Source organism: Arabidopsis lyrata (assembly GCF_000004255.2).
Source record: "Arabidopsis lyrata subsp. lyrata unplaced genomic scaffold ARALYscaffold_1, whole genome shotgun sequence".
Taxonomy (NCBI): Eukaryota; Viridiplantae; Streptophyta; class Magnoliopsida; order Brassicales; family Brassicaceae; genus Arabidopsis; species Arabidopsis lyrata.
The window spans coordinates 1,339,637-1,357,634 of NW_003302555.1; the positions used below are offsets into that span (position 1 = coordinate 1,339,637).

The window sequence follows — 17,998 nt, forward strand, 5'->3', positions numbered from 1 at the left end:
TATTTAGATCATCTTCAATGTCCAACTCTATTTTTTCCTTTATTTTAGAGTTGACTTTATTTTAGAGACATTTTGCTCCAATGTATATCTCTAAAATAGAGTAAAATATAGAGTAGTCTTCTTTTTTACTCTATATATAAAGTAATCTCTACACTTTTCTTCTATTTTAAAACTAACTCTATTTTAAAGGCATACAATGGAGCAAAATCAACTATACTTCCTCTAAAATAGAGGAAAAAATGAAGTTGGGCATTGGAGATGCTCTTAATACATGACCCAGTCGAGTAAAAATTTTGATTCAAAGATAGCCTTCTGATTCGAAAGTTGAGAGTTTTTTTTTTTTTTTTTTAATCAGTAGATAAGAAACAACAAAAAAGGTGGATTTTATAAGTAGCACACTCACAAGAACTCTTTTTCTCTTTTCAGTCTTGATCAAAAACTGCATATAGAAAATCATACTGCAACAAAACAATACCCTATGAGCTTTTTGATATCTCCTTGAAAATGCGAGGGAGAATCTCATGTGCGTTGATATCCAGAGCTTGTGGTTCCCTGAAATCAAAACCCCAACTCTTTAAACTCTCGAGTTAGATACAAAAGTTTGTGTGAAGTCATAGGTACTTCATCAAATTCTTAAAGCTCCTTGCAAAACCAAGAAGAATAAGTGTTAGAGAAAGAACCTGCACAAAGTTTGTCCCTTTTCTTTCGAGCTAGGGATGAACCAAACTTTTCGAAGAGAGGGAGACTCAAATTGAACAAAGATTCCATCATTTTGTCCGAGTTTCCATTTCCTTGAGCCTTGACCTTTCCACACCTGTGAGACATCGTTTGACCGTCAGTCCATATATACAAACCAGAAAGATCGACTCTTTATTAGCAAGCAAAAAAAAGACAGATTTGATATACCTGTGGGTAGGATATACTACTCTTTGGTGTTACTAAGCAAGCAGCCTTGGAAAATGACTCTTCTGCGTATTGCCTCAGATACGTAAAGCAGTTACTGTGCGTGTCCGGTGACTGAAAAGCCTGAAGTAGGGAAACAAATAGTTTTATCAGACAAAAAGTATATTTATTATAAGATTCAAGTTGGATGCCCTTAATACCTTATCGATGTTGACAGCTGGTGCGTACTTATCGGTTTGTGTTTTCTCTTTGTCAAGAAGGAAATAGACTCTAGTATCGACTTTAGATGTCTCGTGCCACGACTTCACAGCTGTCTCCATAGTCGCAACAATAAAAGAAAACATCTCTTTCCAACACTCTTCAGTTCCATAGTTTTCAGACTGCAAGTATTGGTTCATATGGAGACAATTAATTTCAGAATCTGAGTTGGAACAATCAAATATAAGCAACGAGAAAGGCTTATACTGATTCTCTGGAATTTCACTTGGAGAAAAAAAAAACAGGACTAACCATTTCAGATTTAAAACTTTCAAGATGCTTGGCCATGTCAACATTAGATCTCAAATTCTCGAGTTCTTGAGCTCTCTGTTTCTCCTTCTGCAACATACCGAGCCTCTTGATCTTTCTAGAAACTTCTGCGCTCTGTGGGTTGTACTGCAGAGCCATTTCAAATGCAGCCAAAGCCTGACACAATCATCACAATTTTAACTACTATGGTAAAGCTTTGTGATAAAAATATAGATGGAACCGAAATAAGATATAGATATATACATACATCTTCGTATTTTTCCATGGCTTCAAGCACACAACCTTTCCTGAAGTACCCCTGAAGAAGATAGATCAGAAAAGCCATTGTTTACATAAAGATGCTGATATGAAACCGAAAAGAAGAAAAAAACATTGTCATGTTTTGATTTTACCTTCTCCCATTGAGGGTTGAGTTTGATGGTAGTCTCAGCATCAGCTAAGGCTTTGCTAAGCTTAACTAGACTCAAAAATGCAGCAGCTCGGTTACTGCACCGGATAAACAAAAAAAACCTTTATTACACCTACTAACATTGACACATACATTGTTCCAATTCACAGAACCTTAAAACCAAAAGCCTCAACTTTTAGTATCCTAAATCACAATTGATCTTCTCAAATATAACCAAAATGTTGTAATGCTACTATCAAGGACAAAGCAATTCGGGTTAAAAGCCTAATTTTTCCACCTTAAAAAATCTCATCCTAGAAAAAACCAGATCTTTCTGAAAGAAACCCAACAATCAGATTTGGAGCAATCTCGGATAATACTTAAACTATCATTTTTGATCGAAACCCAATAGGAATCGTAAGATTGCAAATTGTAGTAAAAGAAAACCTGTAAAGAGTAGCGTTAGAAGGATCGAGCTTGATGGCTTGAGTATAGAGAGCTGCGGCTTTAAGGAAGTTGCCAGCTTTGAAGAACTCGTTGCCTTTGTCTTTGAGAGATTTCTCCGCTTCTCCACCATTCGTTGCCTTGCCTGCTTTCTCCGCCATCATTTCTCGAGTTTTGTAAGAAAGCCAAAGAACATGAATATCCAAGTGTGATTTGCTTTTCTATTTTAGGGTTTATAGAGGGACAAGAGAGACTTGTCTTCTGTTCTGTTCCTCCTTTTGGTATTTACTTTTTCTTCATCATTTGAGTCCTCCTTATGCATCAATTTTTAAACACAACTAAAAATGGGTTTAGATTTTTTCCTAGATCATATTTTGAATAACTGAAAAGCCCAATAACAGTAAATCATTAATGAGTTCTAGGAGCAATGAAAAGCCCAATAAAATAAATGGGCCTCAAATTTGTCAATAAAAAGACTCGACCACATTCCACTTCACCGACAACCGACGACGACGGTTCAAACTTCAAAGACGGTAGCTATCATTTCGTTTGAATTATCCCAAACCCATTTTTATTATATCTCTGTTCTTTTTCCACCTAGACTAGTAAAATAATAATTCCTTTTTTTTTGGGACTAAATAGTTCCTTTCTCTATTAAAATAATGAGGTAGGATTGTAGGCAGCCCCGGCTCAGATGGGTAGGGCGGAAGTGCGACGGCCCGGAGCTTTTTTTGTATAAAAAAATTTTACATATAAAAAAGTCTAAATATTTTTTTAAAATATTATTAATATGAGAATTATATTTTAAGAGGCCTAATTATTTATAAGAAAATGTATAAAAAGGCCCAAAATTTTTAAAATAACAATTTTTACTATAAAAACTCCGCAAAATTTTTAAAAATTAAGTAAATTTTCTTATATAATAATAGGCCAAAAAAATTTTTTTTGCCCTAAGGCTCTCAAATATATTGAGCCGGGGCTGATTGTAGGAATAATAATGGTAAAATGAAGAATGTATATAAAAGAGGTGGAATAACCACAAATCATAGGCTTGAATAATAGTAATGAATTCATAGGCTTGAAATGAAGAATGTAATGAATTCATAGTAATGAATTCATAGGCTTGAAATGAAGAATGTATATAAAAGAGGTGGAATAACCACAAATCAAATCTTACTTACCGTGTACTTTACGATTTATTTTTGCATTGGTTGTTTTGACCGAAATAATAATAAACTATTAACTTTGAAAAAAAAAAGTAAAGCAAATGTTGTTAAAAAAAAAAAACTGAATAGAACAAGTCATGTTTTAACTTTAAAAGAAATCAAGATTTGGTTTGAGGTTAATCTATATAGAAAATATATAAAGATCTTGCAAAAGAGAAAACGTATGAACCCATAAAGTATTTGAATCATATTAATGAGAGTTTGGTGGGAATTAATTTGGTAGCCGTAGCCTGTAGTTTTCAAAATTAGAAAACACTTATTAAACTTCATTTTTTTTAATTAGAAGTGTTGATGGAATAATTAAAAATTAAACTGTCTCATTTAGTTGCCAAACTATTTGTATACAAAAAAAAAAAAAAAAAATTCTGGAAATAAAAATTAAGCAGGAAAAATAGTTTTCCAACATTAAAAGTAGATTATATAAATAATAAAAAAAAATAATAAAAATAACGCGTCCTCTTTTTTTGCTCTAAAGTCTAAACCCTTGGTATCGAAGCATTTGTTTTATCAGTTTGAATCTTCAATTTAATCTCAGATTTAGATCCAAAATTCAGAGCAAGATCTTTGCATTGTTCATCTCTTACTTTGTAATGCTGTTGTTCTTTATCGGAACCAACTCGGTGGACGCGATCGATTGACTCGTTCTCTTTTTGGATCCTTGTTGACTCGGCGAGCTTGGCTTAGGAGACATGGGTGGTGTGCCTTCAACGCCGCGAAACACCGGTGGTGATGATGTCTCGGTGGCGGAGTACCTCATTGCGACTTTTGTTGGGGAGAAATCGTTTCCTTTGGCGTCTGATTTCTGGAACAAGCTCCTCGAGCTTCCGTTGAGTTCTCGGTGGCCTAGTGATCGTGTTCAACAAGCCTGTGAACTTTTTGGTTAGTGATTCTCATGCGAAATGTGTTGAAATTATAAGGGATTTGTTGTCGAATCCACTATGAGCTAATGAAATTGACCTAGTGAAAGAAGGGGGATGTTTTGAAGTTTGATGTTATTGTTTTTTTTTGAAATTTTGTTTCAGAACAAAGCAATGGCTACACTAGGCACCTTGCAAAACTATTGATTCATCTATCTTGGTGTTTGCAAGAGCTTCTTCAAGCTTCTGATGATCAGTCTTCTATCTATATGAAAGCTGTTAATGCAACATATATTTCTTCCGTGTTTTTGAAGTATTTGATTGAGAATGGAAAAATTGACAGTCTCCAAGAGTTGCATCTCTCTCTGGACGAAAGTGAACCAGTCCCACATGGCTTTGTAATGGGTAATGACTCTCTAATACTTCTAAGTTTTTTCCAGCGTTAAGGTATTTTTAAGCTGGCTAATTAAGAGTGTTTTAATGGCAGATCAAGACATCCAGAATTTTGTCATGCATAGTGTGCTGAGCTTCATTGGATCAAATGAAGTGAGGTATGCCAATGTTGATTCTGTATATTCCTTTTAAGTTTCAGTATTAGATGTTCCATTCTCCTGATTTTCATCATTTATTTGGCAAGTCCCAACTCGTATGTTCTACATCAGGAACTTCTGAACTTCATGCTTGTTACAATGTCGACACAGCTTCTTTCCGGACCATCACCTGGACCAAGAGATGCGAGCCCTTTTATTGATGCAGCAATGTCTCAGGTAACAAATTTAATTAGTTTTTCTTTGTCTTTTGCATAGATTTTGCCTCATATTAATTTACGCCCTTTCCTTTGGTTCAACAATTTTCAGGAAAAGTCTATAGTCTGTCTCGTAGTCAGAAGATTGCTACTTAATTATATTTCCCGACACCGTACTCCTCCAAATGCAATTTCGTATATGTATTCTGATGGAGATTCACAAGGCATTTTGGGAAGAGTTGGTTCTGCAGCTGGTAGGTGTTCGTATATTAGTTCATATATGATGTATTATTGTACTAACTTGTAAATGTTGATCTTTTTCTATTGCCTTTCCTTTGCATTATGATTTCTTACCTAGCTACCTGAAAACTTTTCTCTTGCATATGCAGCGAGTTTTGTGCTCTTGCCTTTGAACTATCTTGTAAGTAACAGTGGCGGATCTAAAAATCCACTAGCGGAGTGCAGCCTTCATGTTTTACTTATCCTAATTAACTATCACAAGTCTATCATGAGTGATGAGTCTATGACGGATAAAAGTGATGACAGTGCTACTTCGGAATCAGTTTCTAAAGTCCATGTATTTTCCTCTGGCAATACTTTTAGCAAGGCTCTAGCAAATGCTAGAGATGTTGAATGTGAGATATTTTTCTTCATCTTTCTGAATAGGAAATCTGATGTGTATATCTAAACTATTACTCTGATTGCAGTTGACCGCTCAGATGTGGAGGGAAATGCCCACCCTGCTGGTCAACATGTTCGGATACCATTTGCTTCACTATTTGATACTCTCGGCATGTAAGTTATATTTTCTTGAGCTTTTTCTCTACAGTAATTTGTGTTTTTTTTTGGTAGAGATGCATCCTGTATCAAATTCTTAATTCAATAAGTTCTATGCTACTGTGTAATAACGCAATCTGGCAATGTAGGTGTTTAGATGATGAGGGCGCTGTCTTGCTCCTCTACTCATTGTTGCAAGGGAATTCCGACTTTAAGGAGTATGTGTTGGTGCGAACTGATTTGGATACTTTGGTATGATTCATAAACTGCCACTCAATAAGTTCCATGGGTCTGTTTCATTCTTTTGTTCCATTGTCCTCAAAAGTAGAAATTCCATTCCTCAGTTTTACTAACCTTGGACTGTTAATTCGTTGAGGTCAAGTCCTTATAGTTTCATATTAATGATCTATGCTTTAATACTTTTTGATGGACAGTTGATGCCCATTCTGGAAACGCTGTATAACGCTTCAAAGAGAACATCATCTAATCAAATATACATGATGCTAATTGTACTTCTCATACTTAGTCAGGATTCATCTTTCAATTCAAGCATTCACAAGATGGTATGTCCTAATTCCAATTGTAGGGTTGAAACAATTTACTCAATTTCAATATTTTTTCTGATTACGTGTCATTTGAATAGATACTGCCTAGCGTGCCATGGTACAAGGAGCATCTCCTTCATCAGACGTCTCTTGGTTCCGTAATGGTCATTATTCTCATAAGAACAGTGCAGCATAACCTTTCTAAACTTCGGGTATGGCTTTAGATTCATATCTTAGCAATGAAAATGTTTTTCAGACAAATTCGTTTTAGTTTGACACTTTGGGTAGGTGCAGCTTTATAAGAGTGATGTCAAGTTAAAATCTTAGCCAGATATCAAATTCTTCTGGCAACAGAAAAGATGTGGGAAAGTGAAATTTATGTATCTGTCCGATTAGGCTTGGTGGTGTTGTGCCTTTCTATTAGATAAAAGGCTATTAATTTGGAAAAATAGGATCATGGCCTATATAGAGTAGAATTAACTTTTGTGACAAATTCTGTGTCTTGGGCTGTTACAGGATGTGTATCTGCAGACTACTTGTCTTGCTACGTTGGCTAACATGGCACCTCATGCCCATCATTTAAGTGCATATGCCTCACAGAGGCTTGTCAGCCTTTTCTACATGCTTTCTCGAAAGTATGCAATTAATTCCTCGTCTTTTTATGAATTTGCAGATGGTTCCTATATAACTGAACATGAATTGTTTAACAGGTATAACAAGTTATCGGAGTTGACAGGTGATAAGGTCCAAAGCATCAAAATTAGCTTGTCAGGAGAGGATCTTGACGTTTCAGAAGATTTGGTATGACATAGTTAATTCAAGCACACAATATATTCCATGGCATCGTTGCCATTCCTTGATTGCTGGTACACTTTTTACATGTATCGTATCTTGCCAACTGCAGGCAGCAGAGTTGCAGATCTTTACTGATTTCCTGAGACTTGTCCTAGATATATTAAATGCAATTTTGACATACGCATTGCCGAGAAATCCCGAGGTATCACTTATTTTTCTCGGCAGCATGAATCACATAGATATTTTCCTGCTCTGATTCTGGTTTCTGCAGATTGTCTATGCGATTATGCACCGACAAGAAGTGTTCCAACCTTTCAAGAATCATCCGCAGTTCCATGAGCTAGTGGAAAATATATACACTGTATGCTGCATAGGCTTTACTCGTTTGATCTTTGTAGCTATGATTTCCTCTTAAAACTCAGAAAGAACAGAGTTTCTGATTGACCTATTTGTTTCTCACTTGCCTAATTGATCTATTTAGGTCTTAGACTTTTTCAATAGCCGCATGGACTCTCAAAGATCGGATCGAGAATGGTCAGTGCAGAAAGTTCTTCAATTCATCATCAACAATTGCCGGTCTTGGCGAGGTGAAGGCATGAAGGTAACCAACCTCTACACTTATCCATCATTGATAATCATTTTTCGTTCGCTATTTTTCTTAAAAGCTCCCATCTTTCACCCATTATTCTCTTTGATAACGCAGATGTTTACTCAACTTCACTTCTCATACGAGCAAGAAAGCCACCCAGAAGAGTTCTTTATTCCATATGTTTGGCAGCTAGCTTTTTCCCGATGGTAACCACAACAATATAAACAAACTTATCTATTTCCTCTCTACTTGTCATCACGATGTTGTAACAAAGAACACCGCTCGCATTCCTCTCTCACCTTTCTTTGTGTTCGCAGTGGATTCAGTTTTAATCCAGACGCCATCAACTTATTCCCAGTGCCACACCCAGCTGGAGTAAGTACCTCATTCCATCCAGAAGTTAACATCTATAAAGAAACTCCAATTGCAATTTCATCACGATGTTATCGATTCACTTAGAAAAAAATACATTAGAATTATACACAAAGGGAAAAGAAAACAATCACTAGGATCCATTCCTTGTAAGTTTGTGAATTGGCACTTGAATTGATCTTTCCAACGGAATATGTGCAGAAAGAGATAGAAGACGGAAGAGGAGAAGAATCAGAAGGGAAAGAGAAGGTGCAAGAGTTGAAAGGACAGAGAATCGTCTTCGATCCATAAGTATTTTTCGATATAGGAGAGCTTCGATGAGGGCGTATGTATATATTTATACGGTCTAGGGTTCAAATTAATGTCTCCAATAGTATATGTTTTTTAACAATGTAACTTTTCAGTCTATAGATATTCAATCCATTAATAGAGGTACTCTCTCTTGAGCCTCTGGAGTCTTAAACCAAATATTTTACATAACCTCGGAAAAGTTAACCTTGGGGAAAGTTAAAACTTAAAAGACAATCCATGAAACAGGTTGATTTAGTTAGGTTTTATAACTTCAAAAAAAAGTACAAATTACATATATACAAGTAAAAATATAGTACAATCTTAACATCCTTAACCCACAAATAATACCTAAAAAGACTTTCATTTAATCTGAATTTAGAAAATGAAAACACAATTACAGAAAGTTACTATTCTCAAGAATTTCCTTTTTTAACTCTTGCCTTAAGCGCGTGAATGGACTTTAGATACATACCTGTCCGTATTCAATACGATAAAGAAAACAAATGTAGTTTTATTTACAAATTTCAGATACGTTTGTCATATATCACTGTTACGTCTCTTGTCGAGAATCTAGGGTTTCTTTCTCTCTCTCTCTCTTTCCATGATTTGTAGCGCCTCCCTCTCTCCATCTCTCCATAGCTTCTGGGCTCGATTCCTCTTCTCGGGCTTCCTAATTATGTTCAATTAAACTTCGTCTTCTTGCGCTCACCTTACAGATCTTCTCTTTCCTCTGAGATTTCCGCGACTTTAACCTAATTTTTTCACTTTCAAAGCTTTGAATTTTCTCCGAGATCTCTCTGATTCGTTGGGGTACTTCAACGGAAGCTATTGGGTGCGTTGAAATGGAATCGAAGATCAAAAAGCCTGCTAATTTTATCGAAGACGCAGACATTGATGGAGGTGCCGAGAGTGATTCTACCATTAGTAGCGTTATAAGTTTGGAAGATGAGTCGGTGGTTGATGTTTCTGGTCAGAATCTGGAGTTTTCTCTTCTAGATAATGTCGATGATTCGGTTAAAGGTCTCTACTTCTTCAGGAATGTATTCAATTTGCTTCCCAAATCGATTGGAGGGCTTGGGAGATTAAGGAAGCTCAAGTTTTTCAGTAACGAGATCGATTTGTTTCCGCCGGAATTAGGGAATTTGGTGAATTTGGAGTATCTTCAGGTCAAGATATCGTCACCCGGTTTTGGCGATGGCTTGTCGTGGGATAAGCTTAAGGGTTTGAAGGAGCTTGAGCTTACTAAAGTTCCTAAACGATCTTCGGCTTTGACCCTTTTGAGCGAGATTTCTGGGCTCAAGTGTCTGACGAGGCTCTCTGTTTGTCACTTCTCAATTAGGTATAAAGCTTGCTCCTTTATGTTCTTTTGCTTCGGTTGCAGCATTCTTAATGCTTCTTAATACTACGTAGCATTTATCACTCAAGCAGGTGGTGGCTTTTGACAGTTTCGGTTGTGCATCCGTGTAGAATTTCCAGGAAACGTAAGTTAGAAAATTATTGATTGTGATACGTTTGGTGGCTGCTCAATGCGGTGTTGTTAGCATGCTATAGGTGGTTGTTTAGCTTCCTTACTTTTGATGTTTAGTTGGATATCTAGATTGTTATGAAGAAAACTTGTGAAATTGATTGGACTTTGGAATTGAGTTGAGGGTATTCATTGCTTCAAATTACATTGGACTGCATTTAATTCTGTCTCCCACATGTTTGTAGATATCTTCCCGCGGAGATTGGATGTCTTAAGAGTCTGGAGTATCTGGATCTCTCTTTTAACAAGATCAAGAGTTTGCCTAACGAGATAGGTTATCTGAGTTCATTAACGTTCTTGAAGGTTGCTCACAACAGACTGATGGAGCTATCACCGGCTTTAGCTTTATTACAAAACTTAGAAAGCCTGGACGTATCAAACAACCGATTGACAAATCTGCATCCTCTCGATCTAAGCTTGATGCCTCGACTTCAAATTTTAAATTTACGGGTACTTGTTTCTATTATTTTTCATAACATTGCTGTAATATTTGGATATATATTTTATGCTCGGGGAAATAACATGGCATTCTATAGGAGTTGATGGATTCTTAAATCTGACAGAGCTTCTTGGATTTTCTGATTGTTTCAAGTACAATAAGCTCCCGAGTTATTGCTGGATTCCGACATGGATACATTGTAATTTGGAAGGGAACTATGAAGAGATGGGCGTTGATACTTGTAGCAGCTCTATGGTTGAAATGGATGTATTTGAAACCCCATATGAGAACAACACCATAACCGTTCCTCATAAAGGTTAGAGTTTGATGTTTCTTTCCTTTACATCGGTACTGTGTATGCATATAACATTGATAGTTTGATACTTCTTTCTTTATAACTTTTATTTTTCTTATGTATTCTCTGTTTCCACGTGGATGCAGGCTCCCACCGTAACCCATTAAATATGTCAACTGGAATCTCTTCCATCAGTAGATGCTTTTCGGCCCGAAAATCAAGTAAGAGGTGGAAGCGGAGACAACATTACTTCCAGCAAAGGGCAAGGCAAGAACGCTTGAACAACAGCAGGAAATGGAAAGGGGAAGTCCCTCCAGGAGGATTAAGTCTGAAGATGGAAGTCGAAGAAACTGGGAAACAGGGCATGAAAGTTCCTGAGAACACTGACAGAGGTTCAGTTGATAGCACCTACTCGGGTGACAATGATAAACTGTTAGAAGAGGCTTCTGTCATTACTTCTGAAGAGGAAGAGGAAGAGAGCAGTCTTAAAGCTAAGTTTGCTTCTGACAATTCCCGATTCGTGGAAACCCAATTAACGAGTGAAAGGGATAACAATGAAAGTTGTGAGATCAAGGCTTCTTCTCCCTCTTCAGGAGATGCACCTGGTACGGCAGACTATAATTCTTCTTCAGAGAGAAAGAAGCCAAATAACAAGTCGAAGCGATGTAGTGAGAAGTATCTGGATAATCCAAAAGGCTCTAAATGCCATAGACCGTCTACCGATTTTGCTAATTTGTCGCACAAATACAGCAGAAACTCATTTTGCAGCACAGAAGATTCTCTACCTGATGGCTTTTTTGATGCTGGACGTGATAGGCCCTTTATGTCTCTTAGTAAATATGAGGAAATTTTGCCTCTTGATTCACGTGAAGTCATACTCTTGGACAGGTAATTACTATCACTTTTACTTAGATCAACTAGAACGATCATTTATCCATGAGCTAAAGCTCACTTTGCCCTTGTTTTGGTTTTGTGTAAAGGGCAAAGGATGAAGTGTTGGATGCAATCACTCTCTCTGCTCGAACCTTGGTAGCTAGGTTGAAGAAATTGAACTGTTTAACTCCAGATGTAGATCAAGTTTCCATCGACAACTTGCAAGTTGCATCATTTCTTGCCCTTTTTGTATCGGATCACTTTGGGGGGAGTGACAGGACTGCTATTATTGAAAGAACCCGAAAGGCAGTGTCTGGTACAAACTACCAGAAACCCTTTATTTGCACCTGTTTGACTGGGAACCAAGACGACTTGGCTGCTCTCAACAAACAGGTCTCAACAACGGCTGAAGATGTCATTTTGTCTGATGTGTGTGAAAAATCTCTGCGGTCTATTAAGTCCAAGCGGAACTCTATAGTGGTTCCTCTAGGGAAACTGCAATTTGGCATCTGTAGGCACAGGGCCTTGCTCATGAAGGTACTCAATTTAATCTAATGCTATTGGATATCTGACTGTCTGGTTTCATTTTACTTAATTGCTAATTCTTGTTTCTTACATTTTATTTCTAGTACCTTTGTGATCGCATGGAGCCTCCTGTACCCTGTGAACTTGTTAGAGGCTATCTAGATTTCATGCCACATGCCTGGAACATTGTCCCTGTGAAGCAAGGTTCCTCATGGGTTCGTATGGTAGTTGATGCTTGTCGTCCTCATGATATCAGGGAAGATACAGATCAAGAATATTTCTGCAGGTATAACATTTTGCGACTTTTATCTTGTATTTACCACTGTCTACTAGATTCTCTAATCTTGAATCTTTCTTCTTTTGTTGCATAGTGTAATGATATTTTCTTTTTGGGTTAATGATTTGATTAGAGGTTGGGCTACTGATTGTGGAGTTGTATACAAAATAAAAAAACAAATAACGAACTGTGTTTAATTCTCCTTATAATTGTAAACTTTTATCTTATATGACCAATCTCTTGAAAAGTTACTGTTGACTTGAAGATATAGTGTATTGTGTTGAATGACCAATCTCTTTGTTCTATATTCTGATTGCCACAGGTACATTCCCCTTAATCGGCTAAACGAATCCATTCGCACAAAGGAAAATTTGGAACCAGGATGTTCTGTTTCTTCTCTGTTAACGGGCAAAGGAGTTGAAAGAGCTAATAGTAGTCTTATCCGATGCAAGCTTGGCTCAACTGAAGCAGTTGTGAAGGTTTTGTTTTTACCTTTTGTAGTCTCTTATCTGTTTACGGTTGCCTAAATTTACTTAATAGTTTCTTATTTCCTCAGATGCGTACATTAGAGGTTTCTGGAGCTTCCTTAGATGACATTAGGACTTTTGAGTATACTTGCTTAGGAGAAGTGCGGATTTTAGGAGCTTTGAAACATGACTGCATTGTGGAGTTATATGGACATGAGATATCGTCCAAGTGGATAACCTCAGAAAATGGAGATGAACATCGACGCGTATTGCAATCTTCTATTCTGATGGAACACATAAAAGGAGGATCTCTAAAGGTAACATTCTTTTTTTCTCAACCTATATCAAAAGTCTTTGTAACATCAATCAAAATCTTCTAAATGGTTTTATTTTACTCAGGGCCACATTGAGAAGCTCTCGGAAGCTGGTAAGCACCATGTTCCCATGGATCTAGCCTTGTCTATTGCAAGAGATATCTCAGGGGCTTTAATGGAGCTGCACTCGAAGGATATAATTCACCGTGACATAAAAAGCGAAAACGTTTTGATCGATCTGGACAATCAAAGTGCAAATGGAGAAGCCATTGTGAAGCTTTGTGATTTTGATAGAGCTGTTCCACTTAGGTCTCACTTGCACGGGTGCTGTATTGCCCATGTGGGAATACCTCCTCCTAATATCTGTGTCGGTACGCCACGATGGATGTCCCCTGAAGTCTTCAGAGCAATGCATGAACAAAACTTTTACGGACTTGTACGTTCTCCAAAACACTGATTCTCTTGTTCATCAACTTATATCTTTAGTCCTCTTCTCTGTTATGAGTTTGCTTCTGTTTTCGCAGGAAGTGGATATCTGGTCATTTGGTTGCTTAATCTTTGAGTTGTTGACACTACAGAATCCTTATTTTGATTTATCTGAGCTTCAGATTCACGAATCCCTACAGGTTTGTCTCACTTTCACTAACATGATTGAGATTTTCTTAATATTATGATTTTAATAGGTTTGTTGTATCTTACTCTTGACCAGAAGGGCAAAAGACCAAAGCTACCAAAGAAACTAGAGACACTGAGCTCTGAAACAGAGGAAGACGAATCAACAAACAAACTCTGTGAAGAGTTTGACCTAACCGAATCTGACTTAGACACAATGAGATTTCTTATCGACGTGTTTCACCAGTGCACTGAGGAGTCTCCTTCAGACCGTCTAAACGCAGGAGACCTCCATGAAATGATTCTTTCACGGACAAAGAGAGAGTAAATCTCCTTCAGGTACTTGCAGTTCTTCACAAAGCTCAAGCCTTTAAAAGGCTTTGAAGCTTAAAAGAGAGAAGATAGAAAGATTGAGTCTCAGTTTCTTAAGATTAGATTTATGGCCAACAATTTGGGCCTAAAAGCTTCGTAAGCTTATGGAAACCACAGAACGATAGGTGGTAATTTATTTCTTGTAACCTTGTTTGTTTCTTCATTTTGTAACCCCCAAAAGTGTTCTTAGATTGTATCATTTGATTCTGTAGACACCATTGTATCATTCTTCTTCCAACTTTTATTAAAACAAAGAGCATATGAACCATTACATATTTGAAGATTTTCTTGATTCAACTTTTAGTTACGTATTTTTTTAAATGATAAAACTATTGCAATTTGTCTTCTCCTACAATTAAGTCTTTTCTTGTCATGTATTCTATAGACTATAGACAACCTTATTATTATAATCACACAATCAAGATTTGGCGACACTAAGGGTGAGGAAAAATCATAAAAACTGAAGATAAATAAGTAAATAACATTTCAACAAACGAAGGGACAACAACTTTTAAAACTCGCTTCGAGATTCAGTTATCTTTGTACAATAGATCTTTTAGCATGCATAAGTATATGGATAGAAGAAATTGAGATATATATATATATGTGATGTGGATCATATTATACATTAAAAAAAAAAAAAAAAAACGAAAAACACCAACTATCGAGATTCCGACGAAGATGTCACCGGAGATATCCTGGGAACGGGCACCGGAAACTCATGAATCTCATCAATCCATGGATTAGTCTTCTCCTTGGACGGATCAATAGTTCTCAAAGCTCTCCAAACCGCACTATTACACTTAAAACCCGATCCAAAAGCAATCTGCCAAGTCCTGTCTCCTCTCTTAATCCTTCCTTTAGCCTCACTATACGCAAGCTCATACCACAGCGAGCTACTCGAAGTATTCCCAAACCGGTTCAAAGTCATCCGCGAAGGCTCCATATGCCACTCAGAAAGATCCAAATTCTTCTCAATCTCATCGAGCACTGCTCTGCCTCCCGCGTGGATGCAGAAGTGCTCGAATGCTAGCTTGAAATCAGGAATATAAGGTTTGATTTTCTTCACATTAAAGACTTTTCGCGCCACGAGTGTTGCGAAAAACAGAAGTTGTTCGGACATTGGAAGGACTAGCGGTCCGAGAGTGGTTATGTTCGTCTTGAGAGCTTCTCCGGCTATAGCCATTAGGTTTTTGGAAAGTGAGACACCGATTTCTTTGTTGTCGTCGTTGTCTTCGCGTTGGTAAACGCAGTTAAAGGCGTTGTCGTCAGCTCCTTTGTGGGTACGGACGGTGTGGATGAGTTGGTATTTGGAGCGGCGGCGGTCGGAGCAGCGGTTAGAGAGGAGAACAGCTGCGCCACCCATTCTGAAGATACAGTTTGAGAGAAGCATTGATCGGTCGTTGCCTAAATACCAGTTTAGGGTTATGTTTTCTGTGCTCACTACTAGTGCATATGAATTTGGTTGGACCTGCATGTATATTACAATTAAAAAATCAGGACTCTTAACGAATATTTATAAGTATAAAAATATCAAGACACAATATGTATGTAAATCGTTGGATATCGTCTATGTGACTGTGTACGTATGTATATTGTTTTACGTATTTAAAAAAAAATGACAGTTTTGCTATTTTTCATTGTTATAACTGGAATAAAGAAATTTTCACCAAACATATGATATAATTTCCACCAAAAAATCATTTTATATATATGTTTGGTGAAATTTTCTTTTTATAAAGAAACCCGCAGAACACATGCATGGCACCAAACATGAGACCTTACGTGTATTGATTATTAATGAAACTTATACTCCTGAAAAACTTGTTGTTTTTGGTGATATTGTTCAACAACCTGTCTTCGATTAAATATATAACTAAGCAAGCAGCCAAGTATGACACGTCACCTATCAATTTGGTATAAATTGTTAATATATAGGAACTTACGAGAATATTTACCTTAATTACTAGTATTTAGATTGACTAATCCCAACTTTAAATTGATCTTTCATTGTCAAGTTTTTCTCTTCTAATTGTAGCTTTATTTACCAAAAAAAACTATGATGATTTTATTTACACTCGGATAGGATCTTAATTCTTACCAACTACATGTAAATGCAAACCATGACATACCACACTTTAGATTGACCGTAACATATGTGTACCCTAGTGTGTGTAAGTATTATATATACACACGAATAGATTGTATACTAAATATAAACGTATTTGTTATTAAGACAATCTATAGTTTTTCAATCTTCACAACTACCACCTACCTACAAAAGAAGCCTGGCACAACTTCATACACAGTACACGTGCTCATAAAAGAAGCTAGAGCTTTTACCATTTTCATATAAGACCAGTAACCAAAATTTATATAGATAACGACATAACGTGGAGAAAACTAGTAAAGTCCCAACCTCCCCACCCAAATTAAATTAAATTTTCTCTTTATCACGAGATTCTTATTTCTTATATCAGAATGTTCAATTGAAAGCGAATCTTACTTAGTATCAAAAAAGAAAAAGTTGTGAATTTGTAATGAACGGGCTTAATTAATTGAACAAATACTGTAATTACCTGAAGAAGCTGTTTAGCGAGATCAATGGAGATAAGACCAGCACTACAACCCATTCCACCAAGATTATAGCTCAAAATGTTTCCTCTAAGCTTATATTTATTCACGATCATAGCCGATAAGGAAGGCGTCGGATTAAACAAGCTACAATTCACCACAAGTATCCCAATATCCTTAGGCTTCACTCCTGTTTTCTCAAGCACTGCGTCTATTGCTCCAAACATAACCGTCTCGGCTTCTTTCCTTGCTTCAGACATACAAGGATTCGGCGGGACACGTAAGAGAGCCTCCGGGAAGTAAGTCTTTTGTCCAAGACCGGAGCGTTCGAGGATCTTTTGTTGGAAAGCGAGGTTGTCTTCTGTGAAGATACCAACACGTTGAGACCGGTCCATGAACGTTTCTCGTGTGCATATTAGAGAAGAGTCGGGTTTGTAACAAGCGAAATCGAGGAGGAATATCTTGCGAGGACGAGTTGTGAAGTAGAGGGTGGTTAGAAAGATAAGAAGGGCTGCGAATATAGTGGAAGAGAGGAAGTGGAATTTGAGAAGGTGGTTGTATAAGAGTGTGAGATCGGAGAGATTGAAGGAGGAAGAGGTTGCGGCGAGGAGGACAGGGAGGATGAGGATGTAGACGGCATTAGAGATTAGGTAATGGTAACCGAGTTTAACGTATTTAAGGCGTACCGATAAGAGGAAGTTTGGGAGTTTTTTGTTTGTTACATGAATGGTGTTGTTCATGTGATCACTTTGAATGTGATTCTCATTCATAGTAGTCTTTTGGTTTTAAATGATAATCAAAGGTAACGAGACAAATAAAAAAAAAAAAAGGGAGATGAGATTTAGTGCTTAATATAGAGAAAGAGATAACTTATGGCCTAAAAAGCTGGAGTGTTATTGTGAATTTATAGGCAAAGTTTTTAGAAAGAGGAGGCAATTTAAGAAAATGTAGTCCCTATGGTTATTGTTGTGGCGGTGAGCTAACTATGCATTGATTCCGTTTTGACCAAAATCGATCAAACATGTTTTTTTAATATATACTCCATCCATTTGTTTTTGATAAGATGTCTTCTTTAAGAAAAAAAAAAAAAAATGTTTTGATGTACTATTATATTGAAAATGTAAGGATTTAAATTATGTTTCAAATTTATCACTACAATTAATGATTTTTATTCATTTTAGCGTTGATAATAAAACATAAATAATTCAATGATTCTAAAAAATTTCTCAACACATGCACATTCAAATCATTTGAATCAAATGTCG

The 17,998-nt window shown here is 36.8% G+C and overlaps 4 protein-coding genes across 6 annotated transcripts; 2 read left to right on the forward strand and 2 right to left on the reverse strand.

The window, feature by feature from the left end:
• Nucleotides 1-268: 268 nt before the first annotated feature.
• On the reverse strand, nucleotides 269-2,565 carry LOC110225356 (serine/threonine-protein phosphatase 5). Its single transcript, XM_021014877.1, has 8 exons — nucleotides 2,267-2,565; nucleotides 1,824-1,917; nucleotides 1,679-1,729; nucleotides 1,414-1,587; nucleotides 1,104-1,283; nucleotides 907-1,026; nucleotides 681-814; nucleotides 269-552 (listed from the first exon to the last, which is right to left on the reverse strand). Exons 1-8 carry the CDS (start codon nucleotides 2,425-2,427, stop codon nucleotides 477-479), a joined length of 990 nt encoding a protein of 329 aa, XP_020870536.1. The 5' UTR covers nucleotides 2,428-2,565; the 3' UTR covers nucleotides 269-476.
• A 1,396-nt stretch (nucleotides 2,566-3,961) lies between these two features.
• Nucleotides 3,962-8,637, forward strand: LOC9325560 (dymeclin). The gene is made up of 18 exons (XM_021013987.1): nucleotides 3,962-4,368; nucleotides 4,512-4,751; nucleotides 4,834-4,897; nucleotides 4,984-5,113; nucleotides 5,204-5,345; nucleotides 5,481-5,726; nucleotides 5,799-5,886; nucleotides 6,018-6,120; nucleotides 6,303-6,431; nucleotides 6,512-6,625; nucleotides 6,930-7,048; nucleotides 7,124-7,214; nucleotides 7,318-7,410; nucleotides 7,480-7,569; nucleotides 7,690-7,809; nucleotides 7,912-8,003; nucleotides 8,115-8,172; nucleotides 8,371-8,637. The coding sequence occupies exons 1-18, from the start codon at nucleotides 4,179-4,181 to the stop codon at nucleotides 8,458-8,460; spliced, it is 2,199 nt and encodes a 732-aa protein (XP_020869646.1). The 5' UTR covers nucleotides 3,962-4,178; the 3' UTR covers nucleotides 8,461-8,637.
• Nucleotides 8,638-8,998: 361 nt separating this feature from the next.
• On the forward strand, nucleotides 8,999-14,456 carry LOC9325561. Of its 3 annotated transcripts, none has more exons than XM_021013985.1 (12): nucleotides 9,709-9,799; nucleotides 9,889-9,941; nucleotides 10,171-10,435; nucleotides 10,578-10,740; nucleotides 10,866-11,607; nucleotides 11,700-12,129; nucleotides 12,222-12,403; nucleotides 12,717-12,873; nucleotides 12,951-13,178; nucleotides 13,261-13,611; nucleotides 13,700-13,801; nucleotides 13,885-14,456. In XM_021013985.1, the coding sequence occupies exons 3-12, from the start codon at nucleotides 10,307-10,309 to the stop codon at nucleotides 14,113-14,115; spliced, it is 2,715 nt and encodes a 904-aa protein (XP_020869644.1). In that variant the 5' UTR covers nucleotides 9,709-9,799; nucleotides 9,889-9,941; nucleotides 10,171-10,306; the 3' UTR covers nucleotides 14,116-14,456. The 3 variants fall into 3 exon arrangements, with proteins under 3 accessions (XP_002889497.1, XP_020869644.1, XP_020869645.1); XM_021013986.1 differs by having other exon boundaries at nucleotides 9,710-9,799; nucleotides 9,886-9,941; XM_002889451.2 differs by lacking the exon at nucleotides 9,889-9,941 and having other exon boundaries at nucleotides 8,999-9,799.
• Nucleotides 14,457-14,626: 170 nt separating this feature from the next.
• On the reverse strand, nucleotides 14,627-17,793 carry LOC9325562 (3-ketoacyl-CoA synthase 2). The gene is made up of 2 exons (XM_002892155.2): nucleotides 16,739-17,793; nucleotides 14,627-15,630 (listed from the first exon to the last, which is right to left on the reverse strand). The coding sequence occupies exons 1-2, from the start codon at nucleotides 17,501-17,503 to the stop codon at nucleotides 14,821-14,823; spliced, it is 1,575 nt and encodes a 524-aa protein (XP_002892201.1). The 5' UTR covers nucleotides 17,504-17,793; the 3' UTR covers nucleotides 14,627-14,820.
• Between the last annotated feature and the right edge of the window lie 205 nt (nucleotides 17,794-17,998).